Source organism: Fringilla coelebs (genome assembly GCF_963513975.1).
Source record: "Fringilla coelebs genome assembly, chromosome: 1".
NCBI classification, from domain to species: domain Eukaryota; kingdom Metazoa; phylum Chordata; class Aves; order Passeriformes; family Fringillidae; genus Fringilla; species Fringilla coelebs.
Genome location: NC_140028.1, coordinates 131,217,671 through 131,242,923, shown reverse-complemented (window position 1 = coordinate 131,242,923; position 25,253 = coordinate 131,217,671). Strand labels below are relative to the sequence as shown.

Sequence of the window (25,253 nt, the reverse complement as noted above, 5' to 3'; positions counted from 1 at the left end):
AACCTGCAGGAAAAAGAGAAGGTTTTTGAGTCTGCTTCAGAAACTCGCTACTGCTCTGATCCAAAATACTAAGGCAGAGGTGGCGACATTCCCTGAAAAACCCCTGCCTGGTACCTGGTTTTTTTTTATTTTTAGCATAAATAAATTTAAAAAGTTAATAAAACACATAGCCTCAAATTTAGATATTTAAATTTCTCAAGCCTGCACTGCAATTAATTTCCTTTTGCCTTCAGAATCTCAAATTGCTTGTATGAGGTGCCCTGGCTGTGCTACAGGTGGTGTTATACCAGAGCAATGATTACACTGTACATAAGCACAAGGTTCCAGAATGCCTTAAGAGCATGTGAGCAGCTTTTGTGATCCAACCCACCCCAAACACCCTCAACAACTCAAGGGACTAGAAGGAAGAAGCCTTATTTCAATGAAACCAAGGTGAATGCAAATATGGAAGGCCCTGTTGTGCATGAGAATTTCAGAATTTCCTTCTGGTTGTTTAGCATGAGCTTGCAAACAAAGGGGAAAATAAGCTTAAACTCCACATAAAGCTGTCGTTAACTCAGACAAGGTCCAGCCTTTGCCTTTCTTCCAGTAACTTTGAATTTTTTTTAAGTCTGCACACTGACACTCATTGTAAATGGAATTCAACCCAGTGCAGAAAAGTAGTCAAGCTCCTAAATTTTGCTCAAGGCGGGGCAGAGAATAGTAAGTAGGTTTTCTCTACAGGGTTGAATTTATTCCAAAATTAGATGCCAGTGTCACATCATTACATTTCAGGGCAATACAACTAATTACCAAATACAGGATCTGAGCAGAAATTAAGTCACTTCAGAAAACGTCTTGGTGGCCAATTAGTGTTTAAAAAAACACAGAATTTTTTTTTGATATGTGATAAATTTTCTGGGCAGGAGTATAATTTCTGAATTAAATATTGCCTGAAATGGGCCGGGTTTGTGTCTGTTGTATGACTAACTTGTTTGCTTTGTCACTTTAATTTTCCATTATTTTATTGTATGCTGACTACTTTTTTGTTTATTGAAAATATAAGCATGACATTAATTTCATTATCCTATTCTGCATGCAAGCATGTATTACATTTGCAAATGAAAAAGTGGTAAGGAGAAGCAAATTCAGTAAGAGGGTTTATTATGCATGCATAACCAAGCAAGTGCTTGTTTTAGAACAGTACATCTTGAACAGTTGTGATAAGGATTGCCAGGATTTAACTATGACTTTTATGAATAGAAATTTTTAATTTTCTACTGAAGAAAATACTTTAGTTCACGGACCTCTGCATGTTTTATCTGGAGTACCAGCCAAAATTGCTATATTTATTATTAGTTAATTTATTATGAGTTAATTATTATTAATTAGTTTATTATGAGTTATAATCTGAAACAGAGAAACTAGGGACAAATGTATTATTAATAGATTAACTTGCCATAAACTGTCATTATTGTAAGTAACCTCTCTTTTATGGCATCCTCAGTAAAAATGAAATAAACTGAAAAAAAGATATTTTTAAACATTAGCCATAAAATCAAAAAATATTAAAAAAGGATTTTTAATATTTGAAATAATCTCAAATACTCATTCCTGTTAGCTTTGCACGCTGCTGTAAATTTGAGGATATTGAAACATACCAGAAGCTATGGCACCATGTGTTTACTTGAAGTGATTTGTGAAAATACAGGTTATTAGGAGAGCCAAATTGGTAGCAGGATAGTAGTAACACAATTTCTCCTTATAGCAAAGTATAATGTTGAAACACTATTTAGATTTAGTGATGCCAAGTTCTTACCACTTATATACAATAACATCATATATAAATTTAAAATATTAATGACATAGTAAAAAACCTAGCAATGTATTATTAACATTGATTTGGTATTATATAGAGCATATTTGCATCAATATTTTACTACTGTTGTAATAGTATAATAATATGATGAATGTAATATATATATTATGAAATAGTTTTGTAGTTATGTTATGCATACTATACTACAGACGCTAAACAGAAAAATGTTGAAGAATGTATATCCACATGCTGAGGTTTCTTTTCAGTAGTTAGGTAATTAGCATGAAGGTTTTCTTTGCATCATCTTCAGTGGTTATGTTTTCCCTTGTACATTTCCTTGGGTGCTTTGTCATTTGTTCTTTCATTTTCCAGTCATCTTCTTTGTCACATTTTTTCCATGCTTTCTAGAAATCTTCACCCACTAAAATTATTGAAGATGTAGGCATGCACTGGGCTAAGGCTGGGGCATGGGGTGCTATTTCTGGCACAGCCACAAACCTACAGGCAAATATATTTCCTGTCATTCAGTGCTTGCTTTCACTTTCTCCATGGTGCTGGAAGCTTATAGTGTTGTACTGAACTCCTTTGTCCTGGTGATCAAAAAAGGGACACGAATAAATGTAGCACCACGATCCCAAACTGAACAGAAAATTCACCTTTTAGTGGGCAAGACGTGAGAGGGAGGCCAAGTTTGCAAGGAACAGCTTAGCTATTTAACTTAGGAAGGCATCCCAATCCCTGAGGAAGGAAATATAAAGGCTCATTTCTTCTCTTGTTATCTCCAAATGATATCTCATTCAACATGCTGGGTTGACACTGGGCTGACAAGAGACAGCTGAGATGGCCAGTGCAGCCCCACAGGTTCCAGGGAGGTGCAGACAAGTCCAGTGCTGTAAAGCTGAGCATGATGAGGCCAAAGTCCTGGTGCTGTGATCATTGTGGGAGGCAGTCAAGCTTCAGAATGATGTTTTGAATGATAAATATAAGTTTATGCGACCATAAGACAAATTGTCTTAAAGATGAAGACAGAGGTGACCATATAAATCATGTATGGATATAGCTGTTTTTTATTTCTCTCTGTTAAACATATAAAGCAATTAAGGCAAAACTTGTCAGAGTCATTCTTCTAGAACAGGATAAGTATTTTGAATATATGAAAATGTCTCGTACTGAATTCATAAGTCAGAAGTCACTAGAATAGAGGTCACTGAATATGGCTAAGTGTCCAGCATCTAAGAACTGTGCTTCTCTCAAATGGGGAAGGGTAAAATTTTCAGGCTAGCAGTAACTGCTGTTATGAAGTTTGAATCTCACTTGATCACACCTGTCATAATGCAAATAAAGTCCTGATTGCTTTTGAATTACTGCAGACTTAACTTCCTGAATAAACCAGTCAAAGCCCTAACAAATTGAGTCAGAACTTCTGCTTTTAGAACTTTCCGGTGGCACAGTAGTTGTATCCAAAAGGGTGGAGACTATCTCTAAATACAGGCAATGAGACCTGACAAAAACATTATTTCTTATATGTTTCTACAGTGCACTTGTGTTATTCCCCATATGTGTGGGACTCAGTTGTGAATTCCTGCACTTGTGAGAGCCAGTCCCATCAGGGAGCTGTTGACATCAGTGTGAGCCAGCTCAGAACAATCCAGCTAGACAGCAATGCACCAGATCTCATCATGGTTGATTTTCCATTCCAGACAATATATTGACAGCATAGTGGAAAGCTTTCAGTGATGAAAGTTAAGGGCATTAGACCCAAATCACCAGCCATGGAAATGCACTAGAATAGGTTGCTTTGAACCAAAATGTAAGCAGTGAAGCGTCAATGGGATGGACACAAAATAACAAGGTTCAGGGAAACTGTGGCAATAGAAAGTTTGTGCAGAAGGCGAGCAATTACAAGAAAAACACCATATAAATTAATTCCTCCAGGTTTATTAATAAAATTGCGATTCCAAGTTGTTGGTAACTGAGATTATATTCATGGTTTTCTGTTGGTTGCATTTTAGTTAATAACAGACAGTTTACTTTGTAGGTTTCAAATACTGGAAGGAAATGTCTCATCATTAATTCATTGAGTCATCTATTTTAATTAGATCAAGACTTAGAGAGCTCACACACTTGTATTCATATGAAGGAAATGCACCATTACCTAATAAGATTGTGCATTGTTTCATGACACAAATGGTTGGACTAACAGGTTAAAAAAATCAAAGTTAGGAACTATTATTCACTTATGTTGCATTAAAATCATTAAATATTTAACACAGAACCACAGTTAAAAAATAAAGAAGAATCCAGAGAGTCTGTAATGGATATAAATGCAATCATTTCTTTAAGACTCATTCTTTGGAAATGTGACACACAGTGAGGCAAGAAATTTAATGATGGTAATCTTGGAGCTGAGAACTCCCCATTTGTATTTATAATAGGGGATGGTGAAGCTAGAAATACTCTTTCAAGTTGAGAGATGTCAGCCTGGCTGAGTTTTCTGAAATCAAGCACTTCTACATTGCCCTGTGTTCAGTAAATTCATGGGATTAATGGACACCCCAGGAGACCTCATTTTACAGAATCAAACAGCAATCAGCTGCTGGAGTTGTTGTCTCAGGAAGCCTCAGGTCTCCACAGCAGCACTAGAAGTGCTCATTACGTGTTCCCAACCAAGCACTTGTGACAGCATTAGTTCTATGTTATATAGTTCATTCATTTGAAGGAAGATGAGGATGGATCATCCTTTATTTGTTCAACAAAGTATCTGTTTAAGACCTTTTGTGTCCCAGACACTGACATTTTATTTTAAATTGCATGTTGCATTATACAGCTCTGTTCCTAATACAAACATGATGAATTCAAGAGGACAATAGATGTTTGCTATCAATTTTGTACCATATTAATATTTTACTCACAAAATACCACAGCAGGGAAAAAAATGTAGTCTTTTAAACAGCTATTTCCTCTTCCACATCTTGATTTGTTTTGGGTTTTTTTTTCCCAAATCTGTCTCTGCAAGAATGTATTCACCCTCTCTTCTATTAATTTTAATAATGTCAGTAAATCCCCCTGATATAAATGGTATATTCCTTTTTGGTTGTTTTTTTTTTTCCCATTTATTATGCTTGTTATAGCTGGATCTTACAGTCTCATTAGAATCAGTTTTAAAGCTTCTATTGAGTCCAGCCTTGCTGGGCCATGCTAGAGCCTGGGCTGGAGCTGGAGGCAGCTGCATCTGTGTTTGTTCCATCTTCTGGGAACAGACTTCACCAAGATATGAGGATAGGCTGGAGCATTTCAGGCCAACATTTTCTGATAGCCCTTCATGCCCTTTTGCTACCTGTTCTTAACCTGGCTGATGGAATAGAAAGAGAAGTTGGTAACTGGCAAGGTGTCACAACTGATCATGAGCATGGAGGTTTCTCCACATCCTCATGAAGGCCAGGAATTTGCTCTAAAGATATATTCTGGCAACTTTTTTTTTCTATGAATAAGTAATCAAAACTATTGCAGACTTACAGCTGATCAATGAAGGTTACTCCCAATTATAGAGCCTGGCAAACACAGAAACTGGCAGGAAGGACCAGGATTCTGTCTCTTTCTTGGGTTGTAATGTGAAGGAAAGGAAGGACCAGAAAAAATAGAAGGCAAGAGAACAAAAATGCAAAGCCACACAGGATCACCTGTAAATTTAACAGAATATCATGGGATGTAAAGATTCTGTTGTGTACCCCTGGAGTGGTTGTACACTGAGCTTGAAAACTCAAGAAAACCACTTGGCACTTGAATACAGGGACTCCTTCCAGGCAGTTATTTCCTGCACCAAGGCTGAAGGAAATGGGATGACAGAGTTTACTTTTGGAAATTGCCATAAGCGTGCCATCAATCTACAGGCTGAGTACCCAGCTGTATTTAAAAATCAGCTAATTTTAATTGCCATGTGTGCTGCAGGGTGAGTTTCAAGCCATAAGCGCTTGGATAAAATAGAGGTAGAAGAGTATTCCTTCCTTCCTTCCTTCCTTCCTTCCTTCCTTCCTTCCTTCCTTCCTTCCTTCCTTCCTTCCTTCCTTCCTTCCTTCCTTCCTTCCTTCCTTCCTTCCTTCCTTCCTTCCTTCCTTCCTTCCTTCCTTCCTTCCTTCCTTCCTTCCTTCCTTCCTTCCTTCCTTCCTTCCTTCCTTCCTTCCTTCCTTCCTTCCTTCCTTCCTTCCTTCCTTCCTTCCTTCCTTCCTTCCTTCCTTCCTTCCTTCCTTCCTTCCTTCCTTCCTTCCTTCCTTCCTTCCTTCCTTCCTTCCTTCCTTCCTTCCTTCCTTCCTTCCTTCCTTCCTTCCTTCCTTCCTTCCTTCCTTCCTTCCTTCCTTCCTTCCTCACACTCACATCTTTCATATCTCTCTCCATCTGTCCCTCCCATGCATTTTTTTCCAATCAGAATGCAAATATTATACTTTCATCTAAATGAAAAGATTCTTTTTTTGCTTTTGGTCAGGTCATGGAATTATAGCTTGTTTAAAACTGAGGAGTTAAAAAAGAAAGTATATAGAATTTTATAACTCACAGGAATGCATTTGGGGAGCAGAGGAAGAAGGATATATGTGTGTGCAAATAAACTTCATTTTTCCATTTGGACTTCACAGAGCAATTTGGAGTTCTTTCTTTTTCCCTTAGATAACCTCAGGTTCTGAGAAAAACAAAGCTTACATAAATCAGTGTTCTGAGTTTCTGTTAAAAAAAACAACAAAAAACCATAAAAAGGTAATGTGCAGAAATGCCCTGATTTCTGGTTAAAAACTTGCCATCAAATGCTACTCAATGTAACAATGATGCGGTAGAGATCGATAGATGAGTTTTAAGTGAAGGTGAATAGTATAAATATACTTCAAGTGTATGATTAATGCTTACCCTGTAAGACATTTTCTGAAGTAGATTGCAAATATACATAATATAAGAGATAAATTGACCAATGTGGATTTACTAATAGTTTATTAATATTTTTTCATAAAATTAAAAATTATTCTCTGTTGCTATGAGCAAAGAAATCTGATTATATTAGATGTATTGCATCATTTAAGATATTGAATAAGTCTACAGGAACTGGTTTTGATATTGTGGTATCTGCAAAGAAAGAGTCCAACAATGTTAAAAGAGAGAGATTTAAATGTTTAATTCTATTGTTATTAAAGACTATAAAATGCTATCTGATATGATTAGCCTGTATTTTGTGAAAAAGGCACTTAATAAAAATGGTTCTAACCATATATGAGTTGTGTGATAACTATTATTATGCTCATATCAAATGTTGTAGTCCTACAAAATTTCCTAAACATTTTGCTAAACAATAATCAAAATCATTGTTGCAAAATGCTTTTAGCTAGCTCAGTTATGAAATACAGTATATATAAGTTTTATATATATATATAGGTTACATAAGTTGTGTGTGTGTGTGTTTTATAGAAGAAATCTTTAGATCAAAAGGTACAAAGATCCTAAAAAATGTCAAGTACATTTAAACTGAAAAGAGGGGACAGACAAAGAAATTCATCACATCAATCCATTAAATGCAGTGCTAGAACAGGCATTGTACTCTACAAATCGCAATGGAAAAGTGAGAATAGTAAGGCATAAATGGAGGACTAACTCTTCAGCTTAATTGATAATACCTCACTCATCTGAAGAAGAGTAAAAGAAATTATCACCTGAGAGGAGAGAGAAAGTAGTACGAATCAGTGAACAAATTGAAGGAATTGACTTTGAATGGGAGGCAGACAAAAATGTCACAATCAGATTCACTGAAGGACTCACATTTGTGCAGAAAAGCAGGACTATAAGGAAAAAGTGAAAGATGGGCTTTCTGCTCCTTCTTCATAACAGGAACAGTTCTTCTGTCCAACTTTAAAAAACCATTTCTATTCTATCTACATTTTTTCACAGTCATATTTACATGTAAGGTCAGTGAACCATATCTGCAGAGTAACTGTAAATATACTGAGATTCTCTATAATTTTTATCTTTTTAATCTTACCCAAAAAGCTGTTAGAATTTTCTTTTAAATGCTTAGAATATAATCCTAACTGTAAGAAACCCACATCCGTTTCCAGTTACCCCAGAAATTGTTTCAGCCTCTACCACCACAAATTTTGAGAGTTCTGATGCCCTTTGTGTTCTCAGGCTGTCCTTGAATCATATTTCTTTATCTTCTTATGGCTGTTGCTCTAATTACTGAATTGCAACATTTTTTGTTGTTCTTTAATGGCAGTGTTTGTGTTTTGAGATTGTTCTTTAATGACTTTATGCTTGGAAACACTTTCAAAGCAGTAAGTCAAATGTTAATGCTAGCATTAATATAAGGGATAGATTAACAATGAGGCCCAGAGATAAAAATCAAGCAGCAAGACATTAATCATTAAGCAGATTTAGTGTAACTTAAGATTTTCCCAAATCTTCAAATCAAATTTAGTCAACCAAATCACATCACATATTCCCCCTCATAAATATATCATGCTTCATCTTAAAATGACACCTGCAACTTCAATGTGAAAGTTGTCCTTGCATCTTTTCCACTGATGATGAGAAACCTTATGGATTCCAGCCTAAATATATTGAAATATAAGGGAATATAATATTTTCTATTTCTATTGTATTTAAATGATCTATACGTTTATATCTATCATTTGGTCTTTAGGCCTGAGTGTATTTCCCAGTCTGTATGAAAATTGCCTATTTGCTGTATTCAATTTAATGTCTTTTTTAATCTGCATCTCAGCAGTCCCTTAATACATGGGAGCAGATCCTTTATCACCTTCTTTTACAGCTGGGGGCCGTCCTCACTCAGGTGGAGGAACTTACATTTGGCATCATTGGACCTCATGAGGTTCACTTGCATCCATTTGTTCAGAGCTTGTCCAGTTCTCTCTGGATGTTGTTCCATCCCTCAGGCATCTCAACCCCACCACTCAGGTTCTTGTCATCTGTAGGTGCACTTGATCCCACAATGTCATCCAAGAAAAGCTCTGGTCCCAGTATGGCCCTGTGGGGACACTACTCATCACTGATCTCCATTTTACCCCTTGATTTTCTCAAATTGAAATTTCTTTCCATTTATGGGATTTCCACTCTCTTTTTAATACCCTCTTTAAGCTGGCTTTATTTTAGAACTCATGTTTCTGCACTGCATGTAATTCCAGGCAGTTTTTTCTCAGTTAAATAAATTATATTTTGATAATTATTTTGTCATGTTTTAACCCCAGTCAAAAACTAATCTACTGTGAAGAAAGTTAACTCTATCCCAGCCAAAACCAGTACATACTTCTTTTAGATAAATACCTTTGCAATATAAAATTGTGCAAATGCTCAAATTTGATTAATTGTAAATTTTCTAAAAATTAAACTGAACACATACAATTTTGTATGCAACTTAGCAGTTAGGTACCTAATTACCTTTGCAGGTCAACTCTTGATCACATTTTCAGAATGTGATCTCAATTCCACCAGTTTCTGAAAATGAGGAGAAAAATGTTGGGATGCTTGAAAAATTCCCTCTATATCCACAACAAAGATTTTTAGTGGCTGTATGATCCATTCATAATGTTGAAAATGAGTACCGAAAATCTCAAAGTTCAATTCCTTTATAAAGTTACCAGAAGCAACTATTTGTCTTAGAAAATAAAATATTTTCTAAAGTTCTGAATAGATCTGCTCATGTTCTTTGAGTTCTTATGTCCTATAAAGTTTGTTCCAATCAGAAGTGAAGATTTTGATAGTAAAAGGTCAGGAATTGGTTTACATGTCTTATTAGTCCCAGCAGGGTTGTACTCTGAGAGGCCTGTAGGACCTGCTAAAAGCATTGCACTTCTCAGCATTCTAGTAGCAAATGGATGTGCATATGATTGAAAATGTTGCAGTAATTGGCTGAGTGTGAAAAATATGAAGATGTATTTATTTGCAAAGTTAGGCGTTGCCCCGTATGAGTCAGATGAGAATGGCAGCACTTACTGCCTTTGAAGAAAAAATCCTTTGCAATAGAGAGATCTGTAAATCCTCACTGTATATCCCACAGTGGCAGAAACTATGCATTGAGTTTTCAAGGTGGAGAATGGCAGAACATATGTGAGATAAATGAAAATGTTCTGTACTGCCAGCTATAGCAGCTGAACAAATCACTTGCTTTTTATTCTATCTCCACAGCCAAACTTCCCTAGGAAAGTCTTTAGGTAAGTGAACAGCCTTCTCCAGGGAGGAAAAAAAAAAATAAGAGAGCTTTCAGGGAAAAGTTCATTAATTTCAAACAACCTGATGTTCAGTTACATATCTTAATATCAGGACATTTTTGTGGTACTCAAGTTTCCCACTGCACACAAGTACTTTGATTACTTCCTGCATTCTATCACCTGCCTGCTGAGTTTTAAAGATAGTTTAAAATCTGTCTCATTCTAGAACTCAGAACAACATATATAAGGACATTAAAATTATGTGCAGGCATCCCTAAAACTGGTGAATTTGGAAGATGTGGTGAATGAGCACTCAAAATGAAGATTCTACAGCTGCTATTTCTACACATGAATGCGCAGGTCCTGACCACCCAGAGATGTTTTGTACCAGCCTAGGCAGTTCTCTGTATTTTCTCAAAAATGTTATTTACAAGTGCTCACACTAATGAGTCAATGAAAATATGAATTAAAAATTGAATCTAGTTTGCCTAATTTAGGCATGTAACTTACTTTTAAAGCCCTGATCCCTACACTTCTGCCCAAAGTGTACACTTCTAGCACTCCTGCACTTCTGCTTCTCTCGAGTACATCTATGTCTCTCTCGAATTGTGGGAAGCAAACTGTCTCAAAGGCTACATCTACATTTTGGTCTTCCCCAAAAAGTACATGCACCCCAGGACAAACTGACCATATGTCCATTTTGCCTGAAGTCTCCTCTGTCTGGTACTGTTAGCTGTGATTATTATATTTGTTTTTTATTTCAGTCTGTGTGATGAAGTGTAATGGCTATGTTAAACCACTGCTGGGGTAGTTGTTCTGTGATATGATACTGCATGTTTTCTTAAGGCATGCAAATGTGGCTTTCTTTGACAAAATCTTTTGGGTTTTGGTAAGGCTATACAGGGCATGGAGGGGTTTGTGGTGCCTCATCCTTGCTGCCTGTAGAGTGTGGTCCCTGCACTGGTGTTATTCTGGGACTGCAATCATTTTTATGTAAAATGGCAACTCTGAAATGAAAAAGCCCAGGAATGAACTATCACACACATAGTGGGAATGATAGAGGGTCAGATTCTAGAAGCCAAGTTATTTGCTAGTGTAGATGTACCAAATAGTATTTTACAGCTGACATTTCACCAATACTGAGTCAAGTGGAATAATTACCCTCAGCATCTTACTTATAACATCACTATTAACATGTCAGAATGTGATTTGCCTTGACTTTCATTGTTGACTTTCATTGGGTTTCTTTTCCACTCTCAGACCTTTTTTCTTGCATTTGCATTTTTTTATGCAGCTATGCCTAACCCAGTATTGATGAACATGATTCCCCCTCCAAAGTGCAGCACTTGACAAACATCTTACTGAATTTTATCTTGCTGATTTAAGATCATATCTGAAGATTATTACAGTAATTTTGAATCCTGACCCTGGTCCCTAAAGCATTTGTACGCCCTATGCTGTTAATTAGTACCATTCATAGATTTCATAGATAATCACAATTCATTCTCTCACCTAAATAAGTAATGAAAATATGTTTAAAAGTCTTAGATGTAGACTGTAATCTGTAGCTAATTCATGTGCTTTATATTCATCCTATTTCTCCTTTAACCTCTAGCCTGAGAACCTCCAAGAGGCACCTCTGTAGTTGCATAAACTTGAATTCATATCTAATCTGGTTCACAAAATTATATTTAAGTTACCAAACTGATTGCTTATGTCCCCAAAGAGGAAGGAGTTTGTCACTTACTGAGCTCTGCATTATTGTGAGTTAGCTGTTCTGTCACTAATTTTGCATTCCAATTTAGAAACAGGTAATCAAAAGTGGGCTAATGATGCTGTATTTTTCTCATATCCTATTACAAGCATTTACTCCACTATATTTATAGAAATCCATGGGTTTGTAGAAAATTGCCTCCACAAGTTTTATTGTTATCAAGTGACCTACTTTTCACCTTAGCCCATTTGAACATAGCAGATATATTTACTATCAGTTACTGAGACAAGAAATGTGGTATTGTTTTGTCTAGATCAGCATCCTTTAATGGCCATGCAGTCTATTAAATATCTATTACAGACTCTAGATTTAATAAATGATTTCTAATTGACTAGATGTCAGTGGTAACATTCAAGAAAACTCAGTTACATGGGATTTTTCATTGATTTTCCCCATATTAGAAAATGAAATGTCAGCTACCATTAATTGAGTTTTCACAATACCAAGCATACTGCAAAAGTAGCTGCTAAGTGAAAGCACTTCTAGCCTAACGTGCTAGAGAAGTATTTTTTAAAATTAATCCAATATATAAGCAATTATTACAGTTATGTGCCTCTGTGGGTCAAATTGACATGAATGCAATTAAAATGTATAATATGGAACCATTTTGCAGGCTTCAAGACAAAATGCATTTAGAGACACATTCTGCACTTGTTTGTCCTCATCCGCTTCTCGGTCTGCATCCAGCAGCCCAGTAGTTGTTTAATCCATGGTTTCTAGGAGTTCTCACCTACAAGGATGGCATCACCATTCACATGAGCTTGTACCACTGCTACCCATGACTGACAGACAGAGCTGCCAACCTTTATTGTCTTATAAGTATACACATCTACCCAGGCCATGTGCCATTACCAAGGAGGGTACAATCCAGAATAAAGTTTATGAGACTGTGACACATATACTCCTTAACATTGAAGCTTCAGAGTTCAGAATGTGTTGGTGCATCTTTGCTGCCTGCCTGTCTGCATTTGTGTGATCAGGCCTTCATGATGATCCCTATGCTTTCTACAGGTGCAGCTCCATAGATTTTCTTCTTTCACACAATCACATTTACCGTGCCAGAATTGACCGTCGGTCTGTACACTCCTACTGAGATGATATTGAAAGTATGGATGTGAAAATTCATTTGACTATGCACAATTTACAGTACTGCTAGAAGTTCTTATGTCTTTGTAGGGAAAGAAAAAATCCATGACCTTTCTAAAGGATGTGATGTGGCACTCAATTTCCCTGCATCTGATCGATAAGCAAGCAGGAAGTTGTATCTTTTGCCATGGCAGACAAGCATAATTAAGCAATAAGGCAATGGAGGTAGTTGTGATTATCTTAGGATGCACCTGGGAGCTGCCTTGTTGCTATTTTAAAACGTCTTTATGTGAAGGGAACTGTATTAATTTCTGCTGAGAAAGATAAAGTTGGCAGTTTGGAATGCTCATGAGCAGCAGTTTCAGCTGTGCTGTACAGACAGTTCTGCAGTGCGTTCACCCCAAACTGTTAGGCTTCTCCTGCAGCAGAAGGAAAGATGGAGCAGGCTGTAAGTATTTAATTGACCAAGAAAAAAAAAAAACAAAACAACAAAACCAACCAAAAAAACAACAAAACAACAACAACAACAACAACAACAAAAAAATACACCAAAAAAAAACAACCCACAACCCCTCCTGCAAAACAAATATGCTTGTCTGGCTTCCAGTGACTGCAAAACTCTCATTTTTACCAGTTTAGAATAAAAAAATGTTGCCTCCAACACTTGATTTTCAGGGAAGGCATCTCTGCATAATTAATACTATTGCATCCACATTCTAATTTATGCATTTTAATTATATCAAAGGCCTGGTGAATAATTAATGCTAGCAAAACAATGGGTCTGAAGCATAAGCTGAAAAGTATCACTTTTTAATGGGCTCTGTAAATTTAAATAACTAATGAAAGCTATTTAACTATTTGATTGTGAGTATATTTCTCCCTGATACAATCAAGGATTAACTACCATAATTGAGCAGCCTCTCAAGCGGAGAAATGTTAGCTCAGGTTAGTTTTATTTTTTCTTAGTGTACTATAGAATATTGACCCACTTGAGCTATATGCTTGCAGGAAAGAAATTTATTTGCATGTTTCTTCTCTGGGAGGAACTGGTATGCCATTGGTATCATCAATAACATGTAAAATCAAAATTCTGGGCACAGCATTCCCCTTTGACCTCCTGTCTTCAAGTAGGTCAGTTCATGCAAGTTTCATGGGGAGATTTAGAATTGAATCTAAAGAAATACAATACAGAATTTATTATCTTCAAGTTCAGCAATCTAAGAATTAAGGATGTAGGCCAGGTTAGTAATTTAGAGCCTTGCAGTGGTCGGAGAGAGATAGAACCTCTGGAGAATTTAATCTCATCCTAAAATGGGTTTTTGAAATAGATGGGATTAATAACCATTTGGCAGTGTCTAGCATTTTTCTTTTCTTACAGAAGAAGCTTAGGATTCTGTCTTACCCATACACCTAACTTCTAGACAGCCAAGTTTAGATGAAGTTAATCTCACCTCTAAAACTATGGTGTAAAAAATACCTACTCACACCACTGTGAGGGTGTAAAGAGAAAAAGAGGCAAAATAGAAAGGCACAAAACACAGAGCTGTGTAAAGTTCAGTGAGCCACACCAACAACCAGCATCAGTTGCTTGGCCAAGTCTCAGATTTGAATCGTGTCACTCATTAAGAAAGTCCCTCTCCCTGTGAAGGGCTCAGAATGTACCTTCATATTCCTCTGCCATACCAAACTCCAGCCTGCAGCCCCCTCTGCTCCCTGCAGCTGGGCTGGGCAGGGTGATGTGCTGAGAGCAGGCTGTCCCAGGTGTGCAGCCTGTCCTGGCTTCCATGCACTCTGAATTTGTCACACAGAGTGGGGAGAGCATGTGGACAGCAGACAGCCCTGACTGCAGAGCATGGAGAGCCTGGCAGCAGAGAGTGCTGGTTTCTTTAGGAGAGTAAAACGGTACAGCAAATGATGAATTACTGCAATCCCTGGCAATATATTACATACACTCAAGAAATATCAGCTTGTCAATATGAATACAAAATGAATGGCTTCTACCAACTTTTTTTTGTTCTTGTTTTCCATATTAGAAGTTTGCACTTTAATGCAAAATGTTTGAGGAAGTGTCATAAAAATAACAACAGTACAATGAAGGACTTTTAAAAGAAATAAGATTGACAAAGGCTGCTGCCAATTTTGCATATCAGACCCTTTATTTAAGTGCATTAATCTGAGCTCAGTAACTTCTGGCTCCTATATTTGAAATTTTCTCTTTTTACCTAGTATTATGTGTTGAATTGAAGTATTTGACTCTCCGTAACACTCACTTGTGTCACTGGGGAGATATGGAAGGCAACTATGCAGGAACTAATGGTGTTTTCCCTGTTTTCAGCTGTGTTTGCAGGAGCCTGGACATGAGCTCTCCTCAGTGCTCGTGGCCTGTGACAGGCAGGCCAGAGTCACTTTCACTGTGGTCAGGCTGGATGGGGTGTCCCTTCATGCAGGTGTTGGGAAGGACAGGGAGGAACAGAAAGGGCTCTTGCAGAGGTGGCTCTGCTCCAGGGAAATCTCAGCCAGCCATAGCAATCTGCTGCCTGGCCCCAGCGAACATATCATAGAAGTCAGAAAGCAGAACACAAAAGAAAATCTGCCATAATATCAGATTAAACCAGTTTATTTCTTGTGAGCAATTGTACCTGAAGGAGCAGATATTGAGGCAATCTGGGGCTGAGCTAACAGGCTGACACTGAGGGCTCACTTGTTCTTGCTGCTCAGCTTTCCTGCCCAGGGCTGGGCAGTATCCTGATGGCATTCCTCTGCACCCCGCTCCTCCCTCCTTACAGCAGAACCTACAATGAGCAGTAAGAACAATTCCCCAAGAAACACAACTCCTTTAATGAATCCCATTCAAGACCAAAACCTGCTTAGCCTGTTTGGGATGGAGTCTGGTGCTGCAGCTGCCCAGTGCTTGCGATGTGCCTGATGCAAAGAGCTGCTGAAGAGGAGTTCAGAGTCTCAGGTGAAGAGCCTCCCTCTGCTTCTGCCTTTGCAGGGCTATGCTGAGAAGGAGAAAGCTGCAGCCAAGGCCCTGGAGGATGTGAAGGCCAACTTCTACTGTGAACTGTGTGACAAGCAGTACCACAAACACCAGGAATTTGACAACCACATCAATTCTTACGACCACGCTCACAAGCAGGTAAACCTGATAAATGTCTTGCATGCTACCACGGTCTCCCTTCCCTCCTCATTGATTGTGGGAGGTTTCTAATGTCACCCAGGTAGAAGACAATTCATCATTTGATGTTTTCAACTTTAACATGCTACTTTCCATTAAAATGAAATGGAAAATATTCACTTTTATCACAATTTCTTTTAAACTACTCTGACTGAAAGACCTACAGCTGTAGCTTTAGATACATGCTTAATACTGATGTCTGGTGTTAATTTGATAAATTTAAATGTGGAATTACTTAAAAACCACAGGCAGGGGGAAAGAGCACTTCCTCAAATGACCAGGTCCCTCTTTTGACCCTCCCAGTCACAGAAAAGCCTCTACTCTTCATGTTTTTATCAGAAGGTATATGACCATGCTGTTTCAAGCTGGTTGTGCTGTTTCAAGGGCAAAAATTAATTTTGTCTATTTTTTTTAAATCATTTGTTTCTGGAATTAAAATCTATGTCTCATAATGTTTCTCAGGCAAAATACATTTTTCCCTCCATACAGAACGATATAAAATAATCCCTGATGAGACGTTGGATTCCTGGATAAAAGATAATAAATACTAATTTTTTATCACTTTTTTGGTATCGATTTTATCACATCTGTGTGTGGTAGGTATATTTTACCCATATGTGCCTATTAACTTTATTTCCAGAGTCCCAGTTTTCCTCCAATTTTAGCAAAATCCATATTTCAATTGGCAATATGAAAGGAAAATGCAATTAATTCATATCAACACTTCAGAATTTAAAGAAAATGGTTTGTGAGGTCCAGGAGTGAATGTTTCTGAACCCCTGAAGTGAGAGACCACATCCTCTGAGCTGGCATGCTAAGCACAGGTTACTGGATTCTGTAGATGGATCTTTTTCTCCTGCATTTCTGCCAGTGCTTGCATTTAAGTGCTCCTGTATTGCGTGCATCCAAGGTGCCAGGGAATTAGTGTCCTCTGTGTGATCACACTTTGGGGTTCATGAGGGTCAGGAGCTACCTCAAAAATATGTGAAACCATTAGAAGCTGCAGGTATTTCTGAAGAGAGTATTAGAAATAATAATGCTGAACAAAATGAGCAATGCTAAAGGCAAAACTCCTCAGTCTCCCTGGAAGCAATCTTATTGTCTTCTGCAGTATCACAGAGGATGTAAATCACTCTGGAATTTTCTGTGTGCATCTATCACAGCACTTCATTAAAAAACTGCCTAAGGTCTGCCCACACATCAAATGCTGAACCATCCTGCTCAATTCAAGCACCCCAGGCAGCTGTCCATGGGTAATAATGGGACTCTTTTGTCCCATCACTCCCAAACCAGAGTTATGTGCTTATGTATTAAATCAAAAGCAATTCCCCTCATCATCATTCTGTAAATTAATCCATAATTTTTTATAACAATACAAAATGAGCGCTTTTCCAGATCCTAAACCTGTGACTCTAATCCCTATAAATCCCCATTTGCTGCACATGAGATTTTTTCACCCTTCAGCTGTTTTTTAAGTCATCAGAAATGCATCTGAACTCAAATGGAGCCATTGGTGCTCTTTCCTCTTTGCACACTCCCCCTGCAAAAAGCAGTTTATGCTAAACCAACCCCCTGCTTCACCCACCAACTATGATGGGGTTGTTGGGCAGGGGAGGTTTTTGGCAAGTTTCTGTTACAAAAGGGCTTGTTTAAGCCATAAAACTCTTCTTAATTTTCAGATAAATTTACTGCTTTAAAAGCTGCCAGACATATAGTGCTGGAAACCAAGGGTCTGCACTGAAATGCGCGACACATACAGAATATCAACTGGCAGTGCAAGCTCACCTCATCCTGCCCTTTCAGATGTAGTTCAAAGGCTCAGTTAGTGCGCAGGATTAGCTAGCTACCCTCCTGATGTGACAGGGTAATTCAGGCTCTCCTCCCCTCTCCCTTCTTACCTGGTCAGCCAAGTCTGGGAAAAGAATTACTTTACCTCTAGGAATAGTGTAGGTGTTTACTCTGACTTTTATAGTCAGTCACAGAAAGGCCTCTCTTCATGCTTTTATCAGCATAATCTTAAAAAATATATATATATAAATGAGTGGTTTCCTGTGGGTTTAGTTAACTTCATTTCAAAATGTTTATTCTGGGAGGGACATTAGCCACCACAAGAGCTTCTTCCTCTGAAGGTAAGTTTTCTGTTTACCAGCAGTAATTTGAGGGTAGCTTTAGTAATCTGCATGGATATGTTCTAAACATCATTTTTCTAATGGAGAGTAAATTAAAATGAGACACTCTTTGCATCTCAGTTACAATACAGTATACTCCTCCCATGTGATTTCCCATTTAAATGCTACTACTTCACAATTTGTATGAAAGTGGAAATGAGGTTTAGAGAAGATAGAAAGGCAGAAAAAAGGATATTGCACTGAGTGCTTAATCATGAGTCCTTTGTCTGTCTTCCAGAGGAAACATATTTTATTAAGAGAATTGTGGCTTTAATCTCCAAATATTATGGTTTCACAAAATTAATTTTGCAATCCATTTTCTTATAGATGATTTCAACCAGTTGTTACAGCAGGAAGTGCTGAGTCCTGGACCTAGCAGCTGGCATACCAGCCACTGCCCTCCCTGTCCTCAGAGGCTGCAAAATGTTATGATGGCAGTCTGGCCTTGTTTGCAGAAAGGGTCTTTCTGCTGTCTTTCTGTGTTAGATTATTGTCAAGCAGTATACTCAGACATACTTTTTGTCTCTCTCTCTCTGCTCGCTACATACCTTCAAATTTAGAGGCATAAAAATATGATGTGGGTGCACATACATATGCATAAAATATGACCATCAAAGATCAATGCCTATATCTTCATTATCTTCGAACACTCTAATGACCCTGGAGAGTTCTGATATTATTTATCTGTTTTTGAGTAACATTTTCCCACTCTTAAGCAATTCTTATTCCTTTGGTTGTCTTGTCAGCATTAGTCTCAACAGCTTTCCTGGCACACAAGAATTTTTCATTGATATTACCTGCTATTGGAAATTCATTTCTTCCAGTGCACTGATGGATAAAGTGAACACAGAAAATCTGTCTGATTTGAAGTTTGCACTCCCACCTAGCTTTACCTGAGCCCTGTACTGTTAAACCTGATGCTTAACAAGGCTGGGCCAGGAGTGGGAGTGACTTTCCCGGGAGAACCTAATCTCTAATCTTTCATCACCGTACAGCCCTGTGCATACATCTCTCAGTGGCCCACCACATATCAGCTAACCCACTTGAAATCACAGCGTTTTTCCTTTGTGTTTTTTCCCTATGACTTTATGAAGTCAGGAGCAGCAGTCAGGGGTAGCAGCCTGTTTGATAAATCTGCAGTTTCTCTCCTCAGCATCAAGGTGAAGGATGCTGGCTCTCGCTTGCTCGCTGTGTTCTCTGCAGCAAAAGTTACCTGCATCAGAACGGGGCACCTGGGCTCTGCCAAAGCTGTCTGAACACTGAAAAGCAAAAGGGTCCTGGTGAGAACTCATTTAAAAGTGATCAGGGTATAGAGAACCAAGATAGGCTGCCACCTGAAAAGGTAATATTTGTGGGAGTAGGTTAAGGTGAAAATAATATACAAGTTCTTTTAAACCACATTGTGTGCATCTTTAAAATTAAGGCAAACTTGAGCAGAGATGTCTGTTTGGTTGACATTATTAAATGGAATCTTTTAATAGCTCCAGGTCATGCACAGTATTCATTCATTCAGTTAACATCAAAGTAGTTGGAGCTTTCAATATTTTGTATAAATAGTCCTTAGCAATGAGCAAGTCTTTTAGATGTCAGCAAATGAGAAAAATCACAAATCCGTTCCATGTACCACAATATAATAATTGTGATGATAAAAACAATAATAATAGACATAAGCAGCAAAGAAAAACAAGACTGTATTGCCATCTTGGGGTTTCTGATGACAAAGCAAGCCTTTAGTTTTGTTGTCAAAATTTAACCATGCAGTTAAATGCATCACACTCTCTCCTGTGATAAAAAATACACAAACTAACAGAAACCTATAAAAAGCACCCCACAACATAAATTTTAGTGTCCTCGAAGCAGACAGTACTAAGTAAGCAAACAGAAGTTTCAGTCTACTCTGGTTTACATGCACATACCTGTATTTCAGTATTTACATCCATGCGTACTAGCATTTGGTTATATTTTTGGCATGAGAGACTGATTTAGTGTGTACATCTGTTGGCACTTACTGTTAAGCCTTTATGGTGCTTGTGGATTTAAACTCTAATTCAGGCAGAGATTTAGCTCCTGTTAAACTTCAAAGCTAGCAAATATGCTTACATTTTAGCTAGCATTGCTGCTACCACCCAGAAAATGCACAGATTAGTTAACTCAGAGAAAGCTCCAGGAATGAGTGAGTGTAAATGCTGAGATCTTCTTGGTTCATCTTGAGGGTGTTTTTTCCAGCATCTCTATGTTTATTGGAGGAAAAGCAAGTCATGTCTTTTGGTGCCAAGATAAGCCTGTATTACCCAAACAATTTTCATTTGGAGGAAAAATAACTGGTTTGGCAATCTGAGGAATTTCACCTTAGGATCTGGATCTGGGAAATTAGGCAAACACGTTAAGAAACCTTCTTGTGGACAAAGGAACACATATTCAGCTGTAAGAACATCCTAATCACAGACAGGACTACACCAGCATGAAGGTCCCCTACTGCATCTGCTCGTGTAGTCTCTGCCTTTTTCCCTTGGAAAATAGGTGGAAGCACTGTTCCTCTGGTGCTCCCACGAGGACTGGGAGCTCCCAGTCCCTGTATCCCCTGCCCCTGCACCTCTGCATCAGGACACTGGCCTTTAAAGAGATGAGTCTCTAAGAGAGGACACTGGCCCTGACTTTGTGGGGCCAAGTTTGCACATGGGGTCTGTGCTCTGTGGCCTCCTCAGGAAACAACCTGAGTGGTAAAAGACCTCATAATTTCTTTCACTTAGCAAGTGGTGCTGTCAGCAGGATTCTGCTCCTGTAACTCACAAAAAATCACCTTGGTTTGATGCTTGTCAAGAAATACATGCATACTTGTAACAAAACTTTGACATTCCTCACATCCCTAGTAAGATTAAAGAAGTCAAACAAGAGAAACAATAATATGGTGTTAGATTCCCTCGAACAGCTGGTTTCTAAGTGAACTTGAAGTGATGCAAGAATTTTGTATAAGTTGCAGTTATTGTCCCCTTTAACTACCAATGAATTTCTATGCTCCAAAGCAGCTATCCCATACACAAATTGCTGTATGTGTGCAATTCAGAGGCTGTAAAATTAGGCCCTGTCCTGAAAACTTTGAACTTTCTAAGAGGTAGCCATGTAAGCAGCCCCCTCAAAAAAATAAATTATTTAAATGTACAAAATGAAGGAAGCTCGTATGTTTTACAAGAGAGAAGTGCTAGAGATGAAATTACATCAAAATATTAAAATAATGATTCAATGCAGTCAACAGTCTCACAGATTTTTTTCTACAATGTATTTAATTTCAGTGAAATGCCTGCTTATTTCTAACTTTAGACAAATGATGTATTACCAGTTTATATTTTAACTATCTCTGCTATACAATTATTTAGAATGATCACCTCTTCCAGTATAACTTCAGTCAGACACTTCTGCTACTTTGCAATATCTTTTTTCTCTTGAATTTGGGGGTATGGATGCTCTCAATTTTGTTTTATTTATTCATTAATCTGGAACAGAAATAATAATTTTCTCTGCTCTATCCTTTTAAGCACATCTTTCCCTTCCCTTGGAAACAGCATACTCTTGACGTTTCTAGTCTAGCCTAGCTTCTTTTAGTATGAAGACCAAAGTTAAAAGCAAAGAATTAATTTCTGTAGTCTATCCTATCATTTCAGTGTCTTTTTGCCTTAAAGACACACTTTTTTTCTTGCTCATTGTGAAACGAGATTTTCTTGTTGCCACTTATTCCTATGCCATTTATTACATTCTCTAATTTCTCTTTTAGCTTCACACTTTCTTAGCTGTTCATCATCCACTGATTTTTCAGTGTATATTCTTGTTCATACTTCCAAAAATTACTTCCACTCTGACTGTAACTCTTCCAGAAGAGAAAGTTTTTGATGGTTACTTCCTGAACAGTTATGCTTTTCTCACACTGCCTTTTCCATAATTAAATTTAAAAGTTTTTATCACTCTTTCAGAATTTTTTCATGTGAATTAACCTCTTCCATCCATCATTCTTGCATCTAAACTAGTTTTGATTGCAAAGTAGATTACCCCAATGGCAGTGGATTGTTAGATACAGAACTAATTGTGATGCTTATAATTAAGGTTTTCAAACACTTTGTGTTTTAACAACAAGCTTTCCATTGCTCTTGGTTATTGGGCTGAAATTTTCTTTATGGATCACAAGCTCTAGCAAATTAACAGTAAAAGTACATAGGATTTGCAAAGTCAAGAATAAAGAAGTGAGAAGGTTTCAGAATCAATACTGCTGGGACACCCTAAAGTGATACTTTTATGGCTCTGCCCTTTAATGAAATCTTTAATCTGAGGTTGCATGTTGTTTCAGTGAGGAAAGGTCCCTGAGCCAGTTCTGAAGACGGACTGGACTTTAGAATTCAGTCCCTTTTGTGCAAGGGATGCAACTGCTGCTTGCAAAAGAACTGATGATGTGAAATGAGAGAGAAAGAGAAGAACAAGTGGGTTTGGGAAGCAATTATGGAAATAGGTGTGGACAGAAATTGCTAGAACAGCAAGGCATGCAAGTATCACTCAGAAATGAGACGATAAGGGAGAAGAAAGAGTTACAAGATAAGAAGGACCAAGAGAAATAATCAGTAAAGGAGAAGAAATACCAGGATAAACACAGCAGGAAACCCTCAGTGTCAGCCACTTAGCGCTGCCAATGTCTAAATCATTACATTTAGGGATGAGGAATTGAGTGAATAGCCACATTTCATGACTCTAATTCTGTTAAAGAGAGTACCACAGATATTGTATTGGCACACAGTGTTGCATTGAAATGATACAAAGGACTTACACAACAAAAAATGCTGGGGTCTGGAAAAAAAAGCATAGAATGGAATGTATAATGCTGTTTTCATATACATTTTCATATTTTACTACTGCTAGATTATATAAGACCAAAATTTTCTGGTCCTGAATGCTTTTTTCTGTTGTTTAGACATAGAGGAATCCTGCCTTTCAAAAACCATGCTTGCATCACAGCTGCTGTGCTTCTGAGCACCTGCAATCCAGCAACTTTGAAATGCTGAAGTAGCAGTTCAGGGGAACAGACAGTCAGGTTGTGTCACAGAACAGAAACTCATGCAAATAAGGGTAACATAAAGCAAAACAGGGTGACATCAGCATTTAAGTCAAGGAATAGTGTACAACATAGGCACAAAAGCAGGACATAGTATGATAATTCTGTGCTTTCACTGTAGTAAGAACATTTGTTTTCCCAGTTTGAAATTTTCTTAAAATGAATGCTTGCTTTATAATATCATGCAATATTTTTTAAATTGTATGACAGGAGGCTTGTATTTATAGCTCTGCTCCGCAGAGATGCTTCAACTGCACACCAGAGCAAGTGCATGTACCAGAGTAGCTCCAGAGCAGCAGAAGCAGCATTATCAAATACCACTGAGCACACTCTGGTGATTAGGAGTGACTCGAGGCAACACATTCCAAAGAAATGTCACCAGAAACAATTCTTTATTTTAAACTTACCAGTCTGTGCAGATCAGTGAGCTTTAAAGAACTGTTAAACCTGCTGCCCTGCCAATGCTCTGCTGCTTTCTTATTACTCAGTGATAAAGTAAATAAATTGGCAGTATTCATCCTTTTTAAATTGCATGTTACTTGGAATAATGAGATTCCTTTCATCATTAGCCCTCAAAAAAAATTTCTTGCAAATAATGCAGAGCTTCTTTTAAATTTAATGCCTTGATAAGCTAAATTGTTAAATGCTAGATGCTATGGAATTACATTTGGTGTTCTTTAGAATGAATGCTAATTAACATGTAAATTAGCAATTTAACCCTCTTTAAATTGGAAAAAAAGCCCATGGGACACCTAATTTCATAGTTGTTAATGATGGTCCAACAACTGCAGAATTTTTCTTAAGCATTTCATTATATAAGGAATTACAAAAGTGTACTATCTGGTTTTGGCATTTAAGACATAGCAATAACCAGAATGTCAGTTAGAGGAAGTGCTTTTCATTAAAGCCTGTGTTATTGTTCTTTCTGTTTTCTCAGATGGTATACTTTTTAATTACTAAAGTTTTAAAAGTAATTTTCCTAGCAGAAGGAATGGTTGATGCAGTGCAATGGATGGCTTATTAAAATAAGCAAGGAATTGTAAGGATTATGCTTATAATGAAACCAAAATGATGATGACAAACCACAGAAAAATACAAAATTACCCCTCAAACCATCATTTTAGATTTTAATTTTGTACAATAAATCCTCACTCAGAGCATGAAGGAGCACATTCTTCTTCAATTATATTTAGACTAAAGGTCCAGTTAACCTGGTGGAAACTCAGAGTCTTTGGTTCAAATAATTTCCCATTGCTTCAAACTTTGCTTCTGTTCAGAATATAGACAAAGATCCCAAAACTAAATTAATTAAAACATTCTGTTATAACTGTATTAACATGGCAATGATAACTGAAACCAAAACCAAAAAATTGAAACAAAAGACTTTCTGAAACATTCCATTCAAATTAAAAAAAAATGTTTTTAACCACGTCTTACTTCTTTATCCTAGTGCATAAAAAGAGTTATCAGAATGAACAGATTCCTCTTTGGTTCTGAGTTCTGAAATGCTAATACACACAGAACACAGAAAATGATTTATTTAAATGATCTAGGCATGTAGAACCTAAATATTTATGTTTAGATTATTATTCCCTTTTAACCTTTAGAGCAGCCAGACTGAAGTCACGTCTGTGTTATTTAATAAATAAGAGAAATTACATTGGGTGTTCTTGTTCTTTTAAACATCTCTGTTTTCAGGGATACAGAGTTTTTTCACATTTTAAAATACCATATAAGGACAGAAGAAGCAGAATAAACAGAATGTTTTCTATCTACTTCTATGCAAAATGTTACCATTCATGTGACCTGTGCTCACGACGAGCTGGCAAGATCTGGGCAAGGCTGACCGCAGACGTACAGTCCATGTCCTGTGCCAGCTTCAGAGCACTGGCAAATATTACAGAGTGCTGTGCCACATATTTTGCACAACTGGGGGGAGTTTTTGTGTTAAATCAGTAG

The 25,253-nt window shown here is 37.5% G+C and overlaps 1 protein-coding gene across 1 annotated transcript in view; it reads left to right on the top strand.

The window, feature by feature from the left end:
• Positions 1 to 25,253, top strand: part of ZNF804B (zinc finger protein 804B) — a gene marked incomplete at both ends in the record, with an annotated part of 222,363 nt that overhangs the window by 178,251 nt on the left and 18,859 nt on the right. Inside the window, one exon of the mRNA XM_084216798.1 lies at positions 15,852 to 15,995. Coding sequence (XP_084072924.1) covers positions 15,852 to 15,995 — 144 coding nt within the window. The remainder of the gene's footprint in view (positions 1 to 15,851; positions 15,996 to 25,253) is intronic.